Source organism: Thunnus albacares, chromosome 10 (genome assembly GCF_914725855.1).
Source record: "Thunnus albacares chromosome 10, fThuAlb1.1, whole genome shotgun sequence".
NCBI lineage: Eukaryota > Metazoa > Chordata > Actinopteri > Scombriformes > Scombridae > Thunnus > Thunnus albacares.
Window position 1 is genome coordinate 24718400 of NC_058115.1, and position 20110 is coordinate 24738509.

The following is a 20110-nucleotide window of genomic DNA, read 5'->3' on the forward strand; positions in this document are numbered from 1 at the left end:
CTGTAGCTACTTCAGTTTAAACAAAAGGGAATTAACAAGGGGGCCATGTTTCAAATTAAGTTGAAACATTGGGTAGAGGCAAAAAATTGCCAGAGGCAAAGCAGAGGCGTTTGGAATGTCAAACTCTCATATTGTACCACTGTTCATTTTTACTCTATTAAAACTGCTAATGAACGAAAAGTTAAGTAGAGCAATGAATGAAAGGGATGGAGACAGAAATATGTGGAAAGAATTCTGATCATGGTCAAATGAGATGAATTTGGTCGTTTCATGCTGATATGACTATTTTAATGTGATTTTGCACAAAACTCAGTAATAAATCTAGTATAAAAAGCTGACTGATCAGGGTTGCTGCATATTTTTGAAATCAAATTCAATGCTTTTTATGATCTTTTTAAGACCTTGACAGAGAAAACTGAATAGCCTTTCCACAGCAAAACAAATGCACTTTATGTCTGAGCTTCATGTTTGATAATTGGATAATTTTGTATCTTTATGTAACAATCATGTAAAATCACATAAAGTAATCAAATTAAATGTAAATGCAATGAACTGTGTCCCACTGTTACGCTTTACTTTAGATAAAACTCTCTGTGTTAAAAAAAAATCTCTCTAACTTTTAATTACAAGTTGCTTGGAATTGTTAATTTTGACAACACTGTGTAAAACCATAAAGCTGTTCTGGTCGGTCTTGCACCCAGAGTCAGCTGTAGTTAATTCTCCCCATTAATACACATACACGTTACAGTATATCTACCTTTCATCCACTTTAACAGTCCATTAAACCTGCAAACTCCAGCTCAGCAGACACCAAATTAAAAGTCCGCTCCTCTCCTTCATGTCGTATATTGGCCGCGCTACAAACATTATTATCTGGATTCTAGCAACGACCAGAGATAACAGAGGATTTTGTGCCTCCTCTAAACCCCCCAGGCCAACTGTCTTTAGTTGAGCATCATCTGTACTAGTTTGTGTACTCCTGTTACCTTGGTGAGAGCAGGTGACGGCCTGTGGAGAACTGATTAAAACATTTCCAGAAAAAGAAAAGAAAGAGCTAGACTGGAGTGAGTCGTGAAGATCAAACCATATTTCAAATAGTGAAAGTGAAAGTAGGGAGATATTTCTCATACAACTAGGCATCACTTCAAAATCTAAGACCTACCATAATTAAGAATAAGACTAATAACCTTTAAGTTCTGAAAATCTTATTTAAGACTTTTCAAGACTTTTTAAGGATCTAAGCAGTTTCCGGCTGATGATGCTCTATAATAAAGTAATGCCTTATGATTATTGAAGATCAAGACACCAACAGGTGTCTAACGGGAAAGAAGGAAAAAATTGAATAAAATTAACAACTGGCCTAGAAGTTAAGAGAAAGGAGTCTTAAAGCCAGTAAAACAACAGATTGACTCAAAGACTGGAAAATCCAATGTGGAAAGTGAAAGGTAAAACCATCTCCTCTACCTCCTCAACTGCTGGCAAAGTGCCCTTGAGCAAGGCATTTAAATCACAAAGTGTTCCACAGATGCTATCTGGGGCTGACAGTAGAAGCTTGTGGTTGCACTGGGCAGCTCCCAGGCGTGAATGAGTGCAACTGCATGAAATATGAAACAGGGCGTTGCTGGAAAAGAGCAAACGTGCTCATTCAACTCTTTCCCTGAGCACACAGAACCCTGCAAGTTGATATAAAATCCATGTAACATGCTAGATAAACTAAAAGCAAAAAAGAAAGGGGCAAACTTGACACTAAAATCACAAAAACAATAAAAAAAAATAATTTGTATGTAAGATAGAAGAGCAGTAAACATAGATAGAAAGGACACATTTAAGAGAAGGAGAGAAGGTCATAATCCAACAAGTTCATTGGGTGAGTGGAGCAGAAGATACAGGACAGTTTAGAGAACTTTTAAAGAGAAAGAGGGAGACGAGAAAACAAGATGATCTGTGTGTATTAACAAAGAGATGGAGGAAGAAGACAGAGGAGAAGGTAAGGGGCGAGTGGGAGGAGAGGGAGCGCTGTCGAGAGATATTTGGCGTAAAAGGAGGACTAAGGTGGGAAAGCTAGAAAGAGAAAGAGAGACTAAGACAGAAACAAAATAAAAGAGGGGAGAGAAAGTTGAAGATGGCAGAAAAAAGTAGCAGGAAAATATGAAGAAAGAGACAGAGACAAGAAGGGCGATTAATCAAAGTTAAGAGAAGAAAAACTGATTTATCTTGTGGTTTGTAACCTTACACACACACATACACACAATCCATTTATGACATCGAGACATGGGTGGAGATGTGTGTATGCATGACTAGGTGTGTGTGTTGTCTTGGTAACTTACAGTGTGGCTAGTTGAGTCATGTTACTGAAGGTATACGGGCCCAATGTGCTGATACTGTTGTTGCTCAGGTCTCTGTGTAGATGGAAACATACAGTAAATGCACAAAGACAAACACACACATATACTTCATATATGCATATTAGGTTTCAAAACTGTCTGAATATGTGTATTCTGTTCAAGGTTATGTGAGCTGTACATACACCAGCGACAGCTGCTTTAGGCCTGCCAGCTCTTTGGGCACAGATGTCAGCGTATTACCCTCCAGGTACCTGCAAGGAAAGGTGCATAGTTAATATATGTAATACATATATATATATTTATACACATACTCAGACCTATGGGGGAAGAAAATAGCAATATAGAACATAAAAGGTTTATTTTTGCAACTTCAGTCACATGGAAATCAGGGGAAAGGAGGGAGTTTGGGCTGCGTTGGTGAGACGAGGAATGTGAGTGGTGCTATGGGGGGATCTCAGATCTACCTTCATATGGAAACTTTTCATTTTCCAGAGGAGTAGAGTGTCTTATATGTCATTTTTTCTGATGGTTTTCTGTGGATCTGTGCTGCATGAATACAATTATTGCAGCAACAGACTGAACTGAGAGAAAATTCAATGCAAAGCAAAACTAAACATAGTAGAGTAAATATTATGTCTGTGACATTTCGCTTTTACTGGATGGTTTTAGAGCGTAGAGAGAGAATGACATTAAAAAGTATGCCACCACAAGAACTTATAATACTTTATAAAATAAATATTGTTTTATCATTGATGCTATCTCAAGTTAGCTTTTACACATGCTGTACAAGTAGAACATTGCGAATGACGTTACAATATTATGCCTCTAAATAATGTGAATCAAGGTGATGATGATGATGAAGTATTGAGATGGGAACCTGCTGAACTGAAGCAGAGGACAACTGTACTAAAACAAAACTGTTGCATCATGTAGACTTAAACACATGCATGTTCTAACCACTGCAAACATACAAGATACTGATCTTTCTGTGTTTGTTGGTGTGTAGGAGACAAGATAACATACATACACTCATGAACACACACCTACACACACATTTTATGATCCGTTGGTCTCTGTTCCTCTCTCTCTCTCAGGTCATAAGTAGGTCATGTAGACAGTATGATGGAGTGTCTTCTTCAGCCTGATCAATACCTAATCACTGCTATTGACCCTGCAGTGCAGGCCTATTTCACAGCTAGAGGGACTTATGAATGTGTGCGTGTGTGCACACGGGTGTGTGTGTGTGTGTGTGCTCAATAATTCACCTTCCATCAGAGAGAGTTTGTTCCAGCTTTTTTCTATATTTCCTAATTTTGATTAAAGTTGTTTTACCCTTGTTTTATCTTACATCAAATCAAACAGGATTCCTCGTAACTCGGAATTAACAACAATGATAAAACAATTTACAAGATGTATCATTTGTAATATACAGGGAGATCCTAAGAAAAATAAGTGCTTAACGGTAATTTACGAACTGTTTAGAACTGCAAATAAACATATTTTAGTTTCTCTCTGTTTTCATTGTCTGACTTGACTCATTTTCTGTCACAGATGAAAAAGGACATGACGGTATTGTACTAGGCAAAAGTTTGGAAAAACCATCATTGCTCTGACAGAGCTTTTACACATACAAAGTTGACCTTGGCTTCCTTCTTACTATCCTTGGCATTATAACATTGCAAACTATGACTGCTTTTTTTAAAGCAATTATTAAAATAGTTTAAAATAACCCAAGGACACTTTCTAGTATCCCCTCTGTAATTCTGTCGTTCTTATTGCAGTCTTTGTCTTTTTCTGGTTGGTACTAGAGTGTGCTAAACTGTACAGCATGTTGTAAATAGATTTAAATATCTTCAATAATAAACACATTTATTACATCAACATCAAAACACCCACAAACAAACAAGTACCTGCAGCACTAGTGCCACTCGTCATATATAAAAACAATGTAATTTGACTGTTTGTGTGGATGACAGAGAAAAATAAACAGATAAATAGAGAGAGAGAGAGAGAGAGAGAGAGAGAGAGAGAGACAGAGTGTGTTTTCACAAAATAGTTTGTTGGTTCCTGAAGCAGCAGAGGGCAAACTGCTGCATCGATATTGCACTGCAGCAATGTGTGAGTGTGTGTGTGTGTTTGTGACTTTGTTTGTGCGTGAGTAAGCATTGACGAGCTTGCCCATTTCTGTCCGTGTGCATGAGAATGTGTGCCGGTCGGTGTGTGTGGTGTGTCTGTATATTTGAACAAAAGTGAACATGTGTGAGTGTGTGTGTGTGTGTGTGTGTGTGTGTGTGTGTATGCACGTGCAACTCACAGTTCAGTGGTGTCCTTGGGAATGCCCTTGGGCAGAGAGTGCAGCCCTCTGTTGCTGCATCGCACCACGGTGTCTGAGCACGTGCAGGCATCAGGACAACCAGACGCAGGAAGACAACCATTATCCTCAGCACCTGAAGAGAGAGGGGTGAGAGAGAGAGAGTGGGACGTTAGAGAGAGACAAAGGGAAAGATGCAGAGGGAGAAGGAAGGGAAGGATAAAGAGAAGGACGGAGAGTCCAAAAAAGGGCAGAGATGAGAGCATGATGATAGAAAAGAGCAAAAAAGAGGAAAAGAGAGAAGGAAATGGGACAGGCAGACAGAGGGAACAGACTTGAGACAGGTAAAGGCAAAAGGAGCGAAGAGAGAAAGGAGAGACTGAAAGAGATCATGTCTGAACTGGTGAACAAGCGTGGCACTTGGTCAATTCCACTCAGCACTTTTAAAGAGTACTTTATAATCCATATCAAATGACCAGAGGCTGCTAAAATGAGCTGCACTCGTGTGTTTCAACATCTGGCTCGGGACCTGCAGGCGGGTCACTGAGATATTAAAACCCCTCAGATGATTCCGGTGAAACGATGAACAGATGTTGATAGGATGGCCTGCAGCAACTTTGAAAACTCATGTAAATACACCAACAAAATGAAAGTTGACCCAACATTGGCAGTCGCCTGAAGTTATACAACCTACATTTTTTTTGTCCTATCAATATGTGAATTGATTTGAGTGATTTTATTTTACCTTGCAAGATATATTTATATAAAAAAAATGTAACACTTTCTGTGATTAACTTCTTCAATGTCAAAAAGACTAGGGAACTTAATCACACACATGAAGGTCTGGCTGTGAAACAAGGTTTTTAAAGATTGCTGAGTTAAATAGAACAGATGTAACGTTGCTTGACAAATCAAGCTTTGCAGCTATGTTACATACACACACACACATACACACCCACACACATGCACAATCATAGGGTAGGAACAAACTGGGTGATTGTAATCATTCTAGTACTCAGAGATAAGAGGGATCAGAGACTAGAGCGTTATTCTTGGCCTAAAATTTCTTCCATTTCTTTGATTGACAGACAAATACACACACAGACACACACACACACACACACACACACACACACACACACACATACACACACACACACATACAGCTTTAATCTAGTGCAACAGCATGTAAATAGTTGAACTGTGGTCCCAAATGTAGAGTTAAACCCATAATGAAGGATAATGAAGAATGGACACTAAGCCAATCATAACACAACTGCAATTTGAGTTTGTGTGCATATGTGTGTGTGTGTGTGTGTGTGTGTGTGTGTGTGTGTGTGTGTGTGTGTGTGTGTATGTGGATGTGGCAAGAGAGAGAGACATTAGGAAAGAGAAAGGCCAGGTTTATACTCATTTGTGGTCATGCTTTGTTGTGTATATTTGTGCCTTCGTGCCAATATGACTTCATGTACTGCAGCATACAGTATGTCTGTTTGTGCATCTGGAAGTGTGCGTGCATGTACATGCTCAGTTTGGTGTACATTTAGTTTGTTAAATAGCTATCTCCCCCTGTCCTACGGCCATTTTCTCATTCACTTTGTAGTTTTCTAATTGTGCTAATGTCTATATGTCAAGTAAATGGGCGCTTACATGCCCGTGTGTGGAGCCGAGTGTGCAAGTGTGTAAGTGTGTGTCTTTATGTGTGTAGCTTGTGAGTCCACAGGGAGGTGTAGCCGTGGGCTGACTCACTCTACAGTTGGCTGATTGAACTAACTAATATCTTCTCACAAATTCAATTAACTTTACCTTTCCCCCGGCTGCCTCTGGACAACTTAACAGCCATTTTATTCAACTATAAATAGACCGGACATGGGGACCTTGGTTTCATGTATGTGTGTGTATGAGTGTGCTTGAGAGTGCTTCTGTGCTTTTCTTCCTTTGAGAACCAGTTTGAGATTTACACCTTCCAAGTGTGGACATTTTATCGTTACCAAGAGGTTATTTTGCTCCTGTTTGGTAGTACATTTGTCTGACTGTCAGCAGGATATCTTCAAACCTTTAAGCCAAAGAAAAAAATGATTTTATGTTGGTGATCTTTGATTAAATCAACTATCAATTAGTGTATCTGAGCCTTAACTGTGAAACAAAGAAATAAAGAGAATCCATATCAGAATAGTATGTCAACAGGGTAAAAAAAGACCACATAACATACATTTTGCACAAAAGATTTCCTCTCGTTTAAGTCTGTATAGCTGCTCCTCAGTTCTTCCAGGCTTTCTGTTTTACTGTAGGTATTGCGCAAGGTCAAGATTAGACATTCAGTGTAACCATTGTAATGTCCTCACAAAGGTTTGAGTGTGATCGCAACCATTCAAATTTATGTTTGTGCAGCTCAGTGAGATTGAAGTGAGATTTGCTAGTGTCTCTGTATGTGTAGGCAAGATGCAAGAGTGAATATTAAGATCTGATACCATCTTAGATTTCCCTTACTTGAGCCAACCAGCTAACTACTTTCCAAACTCATTTTCAGTAAATGGTTGCAGCACAGCTACAGGAAATTGGAAAAGTGTAATGAATTCAAAAAAACTCAGGAGGGAGAGAAAAGCACAGCGAGATGGAAAGAGAGAAAAAAGGACACCGGACAACCGGAGTTTAAAATGTAAAGCCAAAAAAAAAAAACAAGAAAAGGGGGGGAAAAAAAGGAGAAAGATGTAATAGATAGCAGACCACACTTTGTCAATGGCGTCAAACTTGGCGGCCAAGATGACAGCCTTCGTCGCTATAGGCAGGCATCGTCGTGGTAACAGTAGCGTCATTGTAGAAACCACAGACTGATGTCATCTAAGGCTGCTGTTTGCCAGTGGTTACTGATTATTCTGTCCTCACAATACCCTGCTGAGAATGTACTCGCATGTGCACATCTGCTGGCTTAAGACATAGGATGCAGAAAGTTTCTCAATGACTATCTGGTAGGGTTGTTCAATTTTGATACAAAAAGACAAGGATCTGGAATGAACTCGTGCCCGCTTTGCTTTTTTTATCAGCAAAGTATCCTTAAGAGCAACTCCTTTTCCCTAGCAGCAGGAATTTCTCAGTTATATCCGAGTCATTTGGAGCCCTGTTTTCTTTCCTCCTATGACCAACCTTTATGTCCCATCAAATAACTTTTTCCAAGCTACAACATGTTGGACATTATATTCACAAATTAATTAACTTTCCTCAGGTAATTTCCTTTAAAAGGCCAGTTTTGAAAAATGTAGAATTATGTTCAATACTTTGACTGAGTAAACATGATGTAACGACATTTAATTTTCAGTCATTTGGCTCATGCTCTTATATGTACAGGACACATGACTGCTGATTGACACATGTCATTTGTTTTCAGGTTTCAGGCTGGGACCTTTTTGATTTTCTGCCACTGTAAATGCTCGCTGCACATCCTGTGTAACTTGATAGACCAGTTCTATAAAATTTCAAGTGTTGTTCACAACACAATTCTGTGTTAATCTTCTTTCATGTCATGCTTTTGTCTAAGCACTTCTGTTTCCAATTATGTTTTAACAGGGCCAAAGAAATAAACAAAAACAAACCATAAGCCCATTGTAAGTGCAGAAAGAGAGAGAGAGAGAGAGAGAGAGAGAGAGGGAGAGAGGCTCACCGTCGCATGTGAAGTCCGGTGTTGCCACATCCTGGATGGGGATCTCCTTCAGGAAGGCTGGCTTCTGGCAGCGAGGGTTTCCGCTGACCACCCTGGTCTTCTTCAGCCACTGACCCAGCCAGGCCAAGTGGCAATCGCACACATACGGGTTGGACAAGAGGTTTCTGTGAAAGGAAAGAGATAGAAAGTGAAAAGGAAATAATTGACACTGGATATTGGAAAAAAAGAAAGAAATGGACATAAATATTGACAGCATCTTAAAAATGTTGCTGTACGATTATAGTTACAGTGCATTTATGTCTCTGCAGTATAATGGTTCCATCATGGAAAAATGATGCAAACCTTTTTTGATTTTGCCCTCATAAATAAAATATAGGTGCTGCAGTCTCCACAGATTACCATGACCCATGATAAGACTGTGGCTAAAGTGCACAACAATAAAGAAAGCTGAAAAAGGGACACAAAGCAAGAGAGAGAGAGATTTTTAGCAACTTATACAAGGAGCCAATTCCAATTTTGAGATCATAAATTACTGCTCTTTATGAGTGTTGTAATTTCTATGGTACACTGCAAACCACATAGGTACAACTGCTGTTTTCGATAAGTCATAAACTTGAATACATTTAGATGGAAGACAAAGAGAGGTAGGGTAGAGGCGTAGAGGGGTGGGGAGAGACAGGGAACAAAAGAGAGGCAAAGAGAAAAGGTTATCAGTTATTTCTATTTGTTTTGTAAAGTAAATGAGATACAGAGAATGGGAGAGAAAAGGTGGCAGAGTGAGAGAAATCGTGAAAGAGAAAGAAAAGAAAAAAAGGTTATCTGTTCATTTTATTCATTTTTGATCACTTCTCGCTGCATTTTGTTGCTTTTGTAGCTGCTCATGTAATATTTATGCTGAGCCATATTTAAACTGAGAAGGGTGGGATGGCAGGTAGCACCAGCAGCACAAACTGTACTAGACAGACGGTGTACTTAAAGCTGCTTCACGCATCTTCTCTCTTCTGGCACATCCAGGTGACAGTGAGATGTAACTTTTAGAAATTTTTGAAATGTGGGACTTTATCACACAAAAATCCTACAACATGGTGAAAAAGAACTGCGTGCTTATATGATCTTTCTTGTTGTTAGTGGCAAATATTGCTAGAGATGCTCCAAAAAGATATCAATGATTATGTCTTCCATTGCAGTCCCATTTTCTGATTTATGTTATGAGACGGATGTAATTTGACCAAAAACTCATGTCTGGTGAAGCTCAATCAAAAGTTTTATAATGGGAAATAGAAATAAAGAAAGGAAAATATTGTTCAGTGTATGAAATTATGAAACTTTTGCAGGCAACATTGTAACATTATAAAATCATCAGTTTATGATTTTGTTTGTCAGCTCACAGCTGATGCCTTGAAACACAATTCAGTACAGTAAATTTATTGGTGCTGTTACATTCTATAACAATATAAAGAGTTTACTAAGAACAGAAATGTAGCTTTTTTCTAAAAATGGATAGTAGAAATACAAATGTAATTTTAGCAGTATAGTTGTATATTAGAACACCATATCTCTTAAATGATGATTGTGTGCCTTCAAATTGTGTCTAGAGATGTGTGAGAGACATACTGTCGTTCACCATGTCTACTGTTAAACTAATGAACCTGAATGTTGCTATTTGTGCTGCAATATTAATAGTGTGCTGCCATAGATAGGGACAAGTTATTTGCTTATTTCCTTGTAATGAAATGACCTCACAACCAGGCCTAAGCTAAATCCCTTCCTTCCTTTTTAAGGTGTTAATCTTTTAATTAAATGGACAAACTCTATTGGGAAACAATGCACTAAAAATGTAGACAGACATTAGACATAGTAGGAGAGAACAAGGGAGGAAAATAAAAGGAAAATGAACAAAGAATGTGTTTGTGAGGCTGAAAAAATAAAAACTGTCCATCTTTCTTTAATGCCACCAAATATTCAGGTGTTGAATGCAAAATTAAGGACAGGGATGAAGGAAATATATTATATTTCCATTTGTTTAGCAATAATCACCAGCACTCCCACTGAGCAAACCTTAGTTTATGCAACAATGCATCCATCTACCCCCCCCCCCCCCCCCCTCTTTTCCCACTCCTGTTTTCCCACCTTTTCTCCCAAAAGACTCAAGCCGAAACTTGAATCATAGATGACAGGTACATAGCAGGACAGAGAGCAAGAACAAGGCAGAATAAGTGAGGTAGGAATAGATGAAGGAACAGAAAGTGAGAGTAGATTAGGATGTGAGGGGACGTCTTTTTTGGCATGGTACGTCTGTGTGTTCACAGTAGAAAAAAGAAATCAACCTGTAATGTTTTATTGAGCTGATAACATCTATTTTTTACAACCTTCACATATATGGGTGGCCAGAGGACTGAAGAAAGACACACACACACATACACGCATCTGTCCTGCCTCCTTACCTCCCACTGTCTCCTTCGTGACAATAATGTTATGTGGCAGGTTAATAGTTGTCATTACTTTACTTCATGGCAGTTGTTTCTGTACTTCTCTGCACAGACTAAACACCAGTCACCATCTTCACACAAATGAAAACGTACACATGCACACAGACCCACACACTTAAAAGATTATGCCATTCAAGAGTTCATGTCTTGGTCGCACCAGGTGTGTGCATCTCTTATGTGATGCTCTTGTGTGTGTGTCCATCTGTGTGTGTGTGTGTCCATCTGTCTGTGTGTGTGCAGATGCTGAAATATATTTAGCTTGATAACAAATGTCCTGGGATCTAGACCAATCTAGTCAATAATGATGGAGAGCATCTGTGAGGAGAACAGTGTCCAGAGAGCAACATGTGTGCAAATGTGTGTATGTGTGCGTACGTGTTGCATGCTAGATAGCTCCCACAGCTTGGCTAGGCTCTGAAAAAAAAATTAGGGGAACAGATACAGAGAGGGAGAGATAAAGACAGAAGCAGAGACAAAGGAGGGGGAGACTTGGCCAGATTTAAAGATGGAGATTGTCACACACGTTGAGAGATAGTGGGAATAATGGTATGGAAATTTTTTAAAAAGCAATAAAAAGAGGGACAAAGGTCGACAGATAAGACTCACATGGTGGACAGGGAGTGCAGGGTGGAGAAAGCTCCTGGGGCGATGCTGGAGATCCTATTGTCATACAGCGACAGCAGGCGAACTGAGCTCAGACCCGTAAACGTAGTGTTGTCAATGCAGGTGATTTGGTTGCTCCGCAGCATTCTGGAAATAAAAATGAAGGGTATTTAGTAAATAAATGCTAAAAAGTTGCTGTTTGCACATTTAGTTTTACCTTTGGGAGACTAGTCATTAAAGGACAAGACTGGGGTTATTCTATATTTTTCGTATTGTCAACAAATCCCATTAACAGCAAAACCAACAATGCCTTCTTTATTTCTCAATACTTTCCGACTTTCCTACCCTCTCTGTGGCATTCAGCTCCAAGCCTTTTGGCTTCTACAAAGGCGATAGATGTGTAAAAATAGGTCACAAATATAGGTTTTTTGTTGTATAAGCTGTTGCTCAAACTGGAATAAATAATGCATTTCTTGCTAACTGAGGATTAAGAAATATTTGGTGCCTGAGTAAGTATTTACAGCAGAATTGGGTCAAAATAAACTACAATTTCCATGTTCTTTGTCCCAGTTCAACATTCTGACTCACTGATGTATGTTTAATAGTTTTTGGACAATAAGCTAGCAGCCTGAATGTATCTCATATTCTCACATATTAACTTAAGTCACTAATAATAACAGTAATTATTGATAACAACTGTGCTAACTGTGTGATTAAATTCAGCAAGCTAGCTGACAAGGTGGTAGTTAAAAGCAAAAATCAGATTCTCACTGAGCTCAAACAAGATTAAAAAAAACTGACTTTAACTCAGTTGGTGTTTTTATCAGTGGCATACATAATTATTTTGATTTAAAAAAATCAGTTTGAAGGTTTCACTTTAGATTGAACATTTCATAATCCTTTCAGCTCACTTAACCACAGCTACAGAGCAGTGAGGTCACATGGTAATGAGGTGGAACCTGATTGGTCCTCCTGTCTACATTTCAAGCACTGACTGGTGCTTTGCTTTATAGCACCAGGTTTTATATTGATTTTTGAGATAGAACCTTTTCTTTTCTCAAATTTCAGAAATATCAGATAGAGATAGATAAGGGAAGAAATGTGGCTAAATAGGCCCTATGTCCTGACTATAAAAACGTATGTATTTTGGGCGGATAAAAAGAGACAAATAAAGAGGATGAAAGAACATATAATGACACGGACAAAAGATAAAACAGGGTAAATTCAAAACAGTCCCCATATGACAACCATGACAGAGTTTGTAATATGACATTAGCCTTTGACATGCTGTCATGTGGGACCAGGCTAACTGAGTTAGTTAGAATTAGCTATCTCTGGGACAGGCTAACCTAGTTAGCAAGGCTATGACTGGAGCATGGAGCCTCTTAACATAATACAGAGACAGCCATGATGCCATTAGAGAGTCATTAGCCAGCATATATATAAACATGATAGCATTAGGTAGTCATTACTGAGCATACACAGACAACATTAGCTCATGACTTTGTACACTATCTTGTAACTCCTAATTGGACACTAGCCTATTTATGGTGGGTGCCTAAATTAGAGGAACAACAATATGCTGTCATTAGCCTTGATTTCAGGGTGAGTGACTAACAGCCTCCTCTTTTTAGTCTGGGACAGAAAAAGTTAATGAAGTCCATCATTAGTCAGTAATAGTAACAAGTCATTGTCTGCATGGTATAAGATGGTTAACAGCTAGCAGTCACAACCATAACAATACTTGCTGGCCAATTTCTTGAGAGATTAGCACCCAGAAAGTAAATTGGACAAGTAATCTACATTCGACGACATGCTGCGTTGCTGTACAGATAGGTTAAGAAGCATTTATTCACATGATTAAAAACATATCCAACATGACTGTTGTTGACCCTGTGAATGACCGTTGTTTTGCCACTACATGTTAGACATGTTTTTAATGCTGTCGCACAGTATATAAGGGCTTTTAAACTTAAGTTTAGTGTAATTATGCCGTGTGCTTTGAAGTTTTAAATAATGTGATTCCATTTGTGTATCAGGAGAACTTGCTTTGTTCTTAATGTTGTGCTTTTGCTATAGAAAAACAAGCTTTTACATAATTCAAGCTCATTAGCATTAGCATTCTGCAGAGCGCTGGGAAGAACATTTTAACTTGTGGGAGTTACATGTAGCCTACATGATAACATAATTGTCTGAGTAAGCAGACCACTACTCACATAAATATACTGCTGTACACACACACACGCACACACACACTGTTGTAGGCCTTACAGAGTTTTCAGGCCAGTCAGGCCTTTCAACATGCGTCCCTGCAGCCCAGTTAGCTTGTTCCCCGTCAGCAGCAGCTCCAGAACTCCACCCGCCCCATCAAAAGCACCCTCACGGATGTCCCGCAGCTTATTGTTGCTTAAGTTGCTGCAAGAAGAAGAAAGAAATGATGATGAACAGATTTGTTATAGTATTTATATGTAGGTTTACCTGCTCTCTAAGTACAATAAATTCAGGATACATACTCTTTAAAATATATCAATAAACACGACCAGAGGGAAAACTACAAACAAGTACACATGTATACACATATAAACAAAGTGTTAAACACACACATATACACAGTATTCCCAATTTAATTGTAGTAATCAATCATATCCCTTCAACTAATAAATGTTAACTCTTCTCTCTTTCATCTTAATGTCCTCGTCTTGTACAATAGATTTTCTGATAGGAGACAACAGCTTAAAGCCATCGCTATAACTCACATAGCACACATACACACATAAAAGTAAATGAGACAAGTGGTCACAGACAACTGAAAATGATTGTTATCTCTCTTCCTCGCACACACACAATGAGGAAAAATTCAAATGAGAAGAGAGCAATGGCCACTGAGACAATAACTTGAGATGATAGCCATCACAACCACTGTGGCTTTCATTCATAGCTAGTTTTGTACTGCTTCTTATCAGCTTCACGGAGGAGAGAAGAAGAGAGGACAGGGGAGAAGGGAAGAGAAGAGGAGAGGAGATGAAGGAGAGACGGAAGGAATTGAGAGAAGGAAAATGGAAATGAGTGCTAGCCAATCTATATCGTCAGTGACACTGCTAGATGGTTAGCAATTTCCTCTCCAATAAATCAACTGCTGGTCTCTGCTCTGTCTTTCTCTATCTCACTCTGACACACACACACACACACACACACAAAAACTTAGAGTAGGTTGTAGATAAGGACTGACTGTAAATCTGAAGTGAAGGCCCATCTTCTATTTCCATTTAATATTCGCTTCCTCCATGTTTCCCACCCACTCCGTCTTTCTCTCCATCTCTGTCCATCCCTTCCATCCTCTCTCTTGTCTTCAGCCACTCCTTCTCCGCTCATGCCTCGCTCTTGGTCATACCTGTTCTCTCTGCATATTTTTTTTTTCCTCACCTCTGTCTTGTTGTAATCCTTGCTTCTTTATTTTTCCCCTCCTTCCTGTTTTTTTTTTATTTAACCTCTAGTTTTTCTTGCATCCCTTCATCCATCCCTTCGTTTATCAGCATTATATAAAGGGGGTGGTGGCGGGGTCCTCAATAAGAGACAATGAAATGTGCGTCTAAAACATCCAAACAGATTCTCCTGTGATGAATAAGACAATCATCCACCTCTTACTGTCTTTACTTCCATTTCAGAGAAAGAATTTGGTGAATATATAAGTAAATAAATAAATAAATGCAAAAATAGACATAAACAACAAGCGCTTGTAGCCCTAAACATAATAGAAAAAAAAAACATTAGAAGTGCTTCATTCAAAAGCACACGTACATCTTCTTCAAGTTAGGCAGCTTCCTAAACGTCCCTGCAGCCTCCAGGACAGCGATCTCATTGTCGTTTAACCGCCTACAGAGAGAAAGATAGAGAGAGGGAGTTAGACATTTATTCTTTCATGAAACAAACTGCTTAGAAGTCAACACACACACACAAACATGCACACAAAAACACACACAAAAAAACAAGATAAAGAGAGACTGCATGTGAGGGAGGAATGACCGTGTGAAGGTTAAGAGGCCTTTAGTGACTGTTGAAGTATTATATGGAACCAGAGGAGGGAGGTTCTTTGCTTAACATATTTTAGAAGAGAAGAGAAGAGTAGGCAATGAATCTTTTCTATGCGGTCATCAATACCCATGCTGCCCTAAGCCAAGGGAAAACTGTTTGAGAGATAGGAAGCTAGACATCTGCTTTATTGAGGCAATTTGTACTAAAAGGGTGCTGATAAAAAGATTGTCTTTGTGTATATGTGTGTGAGTGAGTGTGAATGAGGTAGAGAGACTGAAATTGAGGAAAAGAAAGTGAAAGTTCAGCTAGAGGGGACACTTTCTAATGAGATACAGGGAGATTTAAAAGATGGATCAACTTCGATAAAGCCAAACTGAAATAATGTATTTCAAGTCCAAAGCAGACTGGCGACGACAGGAAAATTAGACTTCTTTTACAGCGGGTTGGAAAGTGTAGATGATTTATATTATATTTCTATTTCTAATCTCTTTACCTTGTGATGTAATGCCCTCAATATCAACTCAGATTGTCCTGTACATTTAAAATACAAGTAGGACTCTTCTTTCATACTTATTGTACACCCTCAAGGCCTACAGCATATGTCAAGGATTTTTATGGCAAAGAAAGAAAGGCTGAGAGACAGACAGAAGTAAGCAAGAGAGAAAAAAATATAAGCCTTCACTTTGGCCACAACCTCCCCTGATTTCCCCTGATAAGGTAGGTTATGTGGGGCACAACTGGCGGGTTGTGTGTTTGTGTGTGTGTTTCTGTGACTGAATGTTTGTAGCTTTCTATAAGGAAAAGGTGGGTAAAAGAGAAAGAGGGTGTCAAAAATAGTAGAAACTTTGATGTGCCCTCTAACTAACCATAAAGGACAAAGTTTATATTTTTGACAAGAAGCACCCTGGGAATGGATATAGAGAATAGGAAGGAGATTTGGAGGATACCAGGGTTCACAGAGAGAAACAGGAGCAGACAGAGAGCGTAGGGGGGGTAATGGTCTGTGGGATTATTAGTTATCTAAAGCGGCAGCCATGGTTGAATTCAACATTATACAACTAACTCATAACCATTCTGCATCTGCAATAATGCTGCAGTGGTCTCTCGCTCTGCAGCTATTCTTTTGTACCACAGTGATATGGCAGAAACTGTCACCTAGATTTTAAAGCTGTCACTGATTAGGCACAACTTTGCTTTTGGCTGGATTCCTATTTCCTCTCTGGAAATATTATTGAGCTTATTGAATATTTGATCAAGGTCAAAGCAAAATTAGCGACAACACACTTTTCTTGTGTCATGGGTTTGAATCAGAGAAACACTTCTTGGTCTCCATTTCTGTGTATTTGATGACTTATGAGCAGTTTTTGACCATTTCTGTTTCAAATCACATCACAGCAATCTCATTACATTTAATGTCATGCTTTATTTTCAATACCTCCAATGAATTATGCACAGCTACCCTTCATTTTTCTTTGAAGACATATTATTATAACCTCTTCACCACCATCTTACATACTAACACGCTTATTTCGTCAGTGACTCTAACAGAATCTGAAAATACAAACACTTTTTAAGCTTTCTCACAATCAGATTATGGTATTCCTGTTGCGTGTTATCTGTTACTCCCTTTCCATTTTTCAGCGATAAAATGAATGATCCATGGGACTATTCAGTATTCTAGTGTGAGACCCTTCGCCAGACATCATGATGGCTCCTTTGGGACTTGGAGGGAGATGGAAAAGACTGTTGAGAGGCATTTTGGTCTGGGAGCTAAAAATGAAAAGTGACATTCATGGTACTGCTCTGAGAGAAGCAGAGAAAGAAAGGCAGACTTACATGTGCATTGTGTGCATTTGTGTATTTTTTTTGCATATATGCAAACCTTCATGCATGTGTTTTTAAGTGTGCATGTGCCTGAAAGTGAAAAACTTCTTGACAGGTCTGTGGCATGTTAAAGGACGGGTGGTGGCGCAGTTTCAGGTTAGAGCAGTATAACACATGGCTCTCAATCTGATATTTCATCATGTCTTTGCATGTGTGTGTGTGTGTGTGTGTGTGTGTGTGTGTGTGTGTAAAAATGAAACAGCAACTGACTTACAGGTCTGTGGTGTGTTCAGGGATGTGTGGAGGTAAACGGGTCAGTTTGAGATTGGAGCAGTCAACAACGGTGCCTTCACAGCGACATTTCTCTGGACATACCAGATCCTGGAAACACTCGCCACTCAGACGGCTGCGATAATCTTCCTGACCTGTAGAAGAGGAACAGAGAGACGAAAAGAGAGACAAAGTGACGTGAGTAGTAGCATTGGAGAGGACAGACAGAAACACGTAGAAAGGGAAGAGAAGGCAGGTAAAATTAAAACAAGAAACATAAAAAGAGAGAAGGAAAGAGAGATAAACAACGGGAGACATCAGGGAGACAAAAGATCCAAATAGGAATAAAGATATTCCTATACCTTATAATGAAGAACAACATATTATCCAAATTAATTTACACAAATAGTAAAAAAGAAGATATGCACATCCTGGTGTAGCCATGTCAGAAGTCTTGCTTCTTCTGCCAGACTATCACTATCTGTCTAAACAGTTTCTTGTTGGAGTTTAATTGTTTGGAAAATTCAACTTTCATTCTAATTTCAGCTGTCAAAGGTTGTAAAACATAATTAACATGGCCAGTCATTTGCAAGATATGAGTGATCGATTCTAAAATGACCCATATCTTCTTCACTTATTAAAAAGAACATGCTGCATTTGCTCCGGCAGCACTGTACTTTAGGGTAGGCACAGGGCTGATGCAGGGAGGGGTAAATCTGCATGACTACCACTGTAAATCACATTAGCAAACAGAGATCCAGGTCGTTTATGGAATCATACTGTAGATAAATGTGGTTTAATCCCGGATGTTTTTGTTTAAGGTGTGCCAGAGACCACTTCTGTTATTTAGATATAATGTGAGCAGATTTATTTATGGCTGGTAGTGGCTTTGGAATAGACCTGGTTTTCATCATGAGGCACTTGTATTTGGACATCACATGCACTCTTTATAGTTCTAACAGTTATTACCGCTTTCTTTTCCCCTCTCTCTCCCTAACCTTGTTTGTTTATTTGTTCTGTCAATTTAACCTTTTCTGGTTTTCACTTCTACCCTATCAGACTGCTCTTATATTGGGACAGACTAATGTTTTTCCTCTTTTTTCTTTCAGTCTGTCTCCACTCTTTCCTGGCACACGCATTTTATGGCTTATCTGCTTTATCTGCTTGTCATTGTCGAACAACTAAAGCCAACCTATTGGGAGGTAATTTGCTATGAACAACCTTCAAATAATGTCTATCTGTGGGGAGAAGTGGCTGGTTAGCTCCTTCCAAAGGCAGATTATGTTGGAATGATGTCTCTGGGCTGCCACAAACCTTGTTGGTTGGCAAAGTGACAGAGAGGAAAGAGCACAGGAGGGAGTAAGGAGTAAAAGAGTGAAGGTATGGAAGGCAGCAAAGAATAGAGGTTGTGGAGTTTGTTTATATACTAAAGGAACAAAATGTTGGTTTGAGTTTTTTTTTAAGTTTCTTCAGTTGGAGCAGAGAAGAGCGAAGGGGTCTGTACAGAGGCGGTGGGATCAGCCATGCTAGTCACTAAAGCATTGCCATGCCATTGGACAATTTTACAGTGGAAGCAGGTGTACAGGTGCAGTCAGACCAGATTTCACCAGACAAAATTTACTCCCGTGGTGTTGCGAAAAATAGTTGGAACAGGAAATAGTTGGGTAAAGTTGCAGGAACTAGTGTAGCTACATGGCAAACAACAACAGTCTACCATATTGTAAATTGTACAGTTTCTTATCAAGCACGTTTTTATCATTAACCTCTATCGTTGTCCTCCCTACTGCTTGGCTGTAGTGGGAGGTCAATAAGAAGTCAACCCGATCCTCTCCCTCATGTTGGTTGGACAAAGGACAGATTTCAATGTCAAATGCCAATCAGACTGAACTTGCAAATGGAAGCAAACATGTCTCCCCCTATTCTTAATCAAACTGAATAGGGAGCAAAATCCTTTTTGACTGCACCTTAACAAGCATTTCTCTTATGTGGTTTACTCCACAAAAATATGTCAATCCAAAGAAAACAACAATAAGGAAAAAGTAGGAGCGTCTGTTGAGAAAAGCTCAAATTATTGCCGGCAGTTGAGCATTCATGGTGTTTCTAAATTGCTATTCATTACTAATTGACATATTCTGATTCACTGACGTCCATTTATTTCAACTGCAGTTAGAGTCCCATGTATCAGAAACCCCTCACATTAAGGCAAACGAACATAAAGCAACCCTTAATTTCTGCTCCAAGGCATGTGATTGGCTGGGGGAGGCAGGTGGGTGTGTGCTAGGCGGTCCCTGGCGCTTGACGGAACCATGTGATGTCACAATAGGCGGGGCCACATGGTTAGATCAAGCACAAGAGACAGCTGCACGAACCAATCAGAATGCAGGTCCACACAGGAGGAAGGCGGAGCAACAGAGAGCTGCACCAGTCAGTCAGGGGCAGGGTCCATACAGGATAGGAGAGGCAACAGACAGCTGCAGATCCACACAGGAAGGGGGGGCGGGACCAGAGAACTGCCCACCAATAGCGAAAATATCCAGACACGTCCAGAGAGGAAGAGGAGATGCAAGGAGAGGCATGG

The 20110-nt window shown here is 39.4% G+C and overlaps 1 protein-coding gene across 2 annotated transcripts in view; it reads right to left on the minus strand.

Annotated features, from left to right (window-relative positions):
* slit3 (slit homolog 3 (Drosophila)) overlaps positions 1–20110 on the minus strand; it is a 261454-nt gene that overhangs the window by 40713 nt on the left and 200631 nt on the right. For both annotated transcript variants that reach the window (XM_044364021.1, XM_044364022.1), the window contains 8 exons: positions 17537–17687; positions 15205–15279; positions 13678–13821; positions 11410–11553; positions 8315–8478; positions 4660–4792; positions 2528–2596; positions 2328–2399 (listed from right to left, as the gene is read on the minus strand). In XM_044364021.1, the coding sequence (XP_044219956.1) occupies positions 2328–2399; positions 2528–2596; positions 4660–4792; positions 8315–8478; positions 11410–11553; positions 13678–13821; positions 15205–15279; positions 17537–17687 (952 nt within the window). The remainder of the gene's footprint in view (positions 1–2327; positions 2400–2527; positions 2597–4659; positions 4793–8314; positions 8479–11409; positions 11554–13677; positions 13822–15204; positions 15280–17536; positions 17688–20110) is intronic.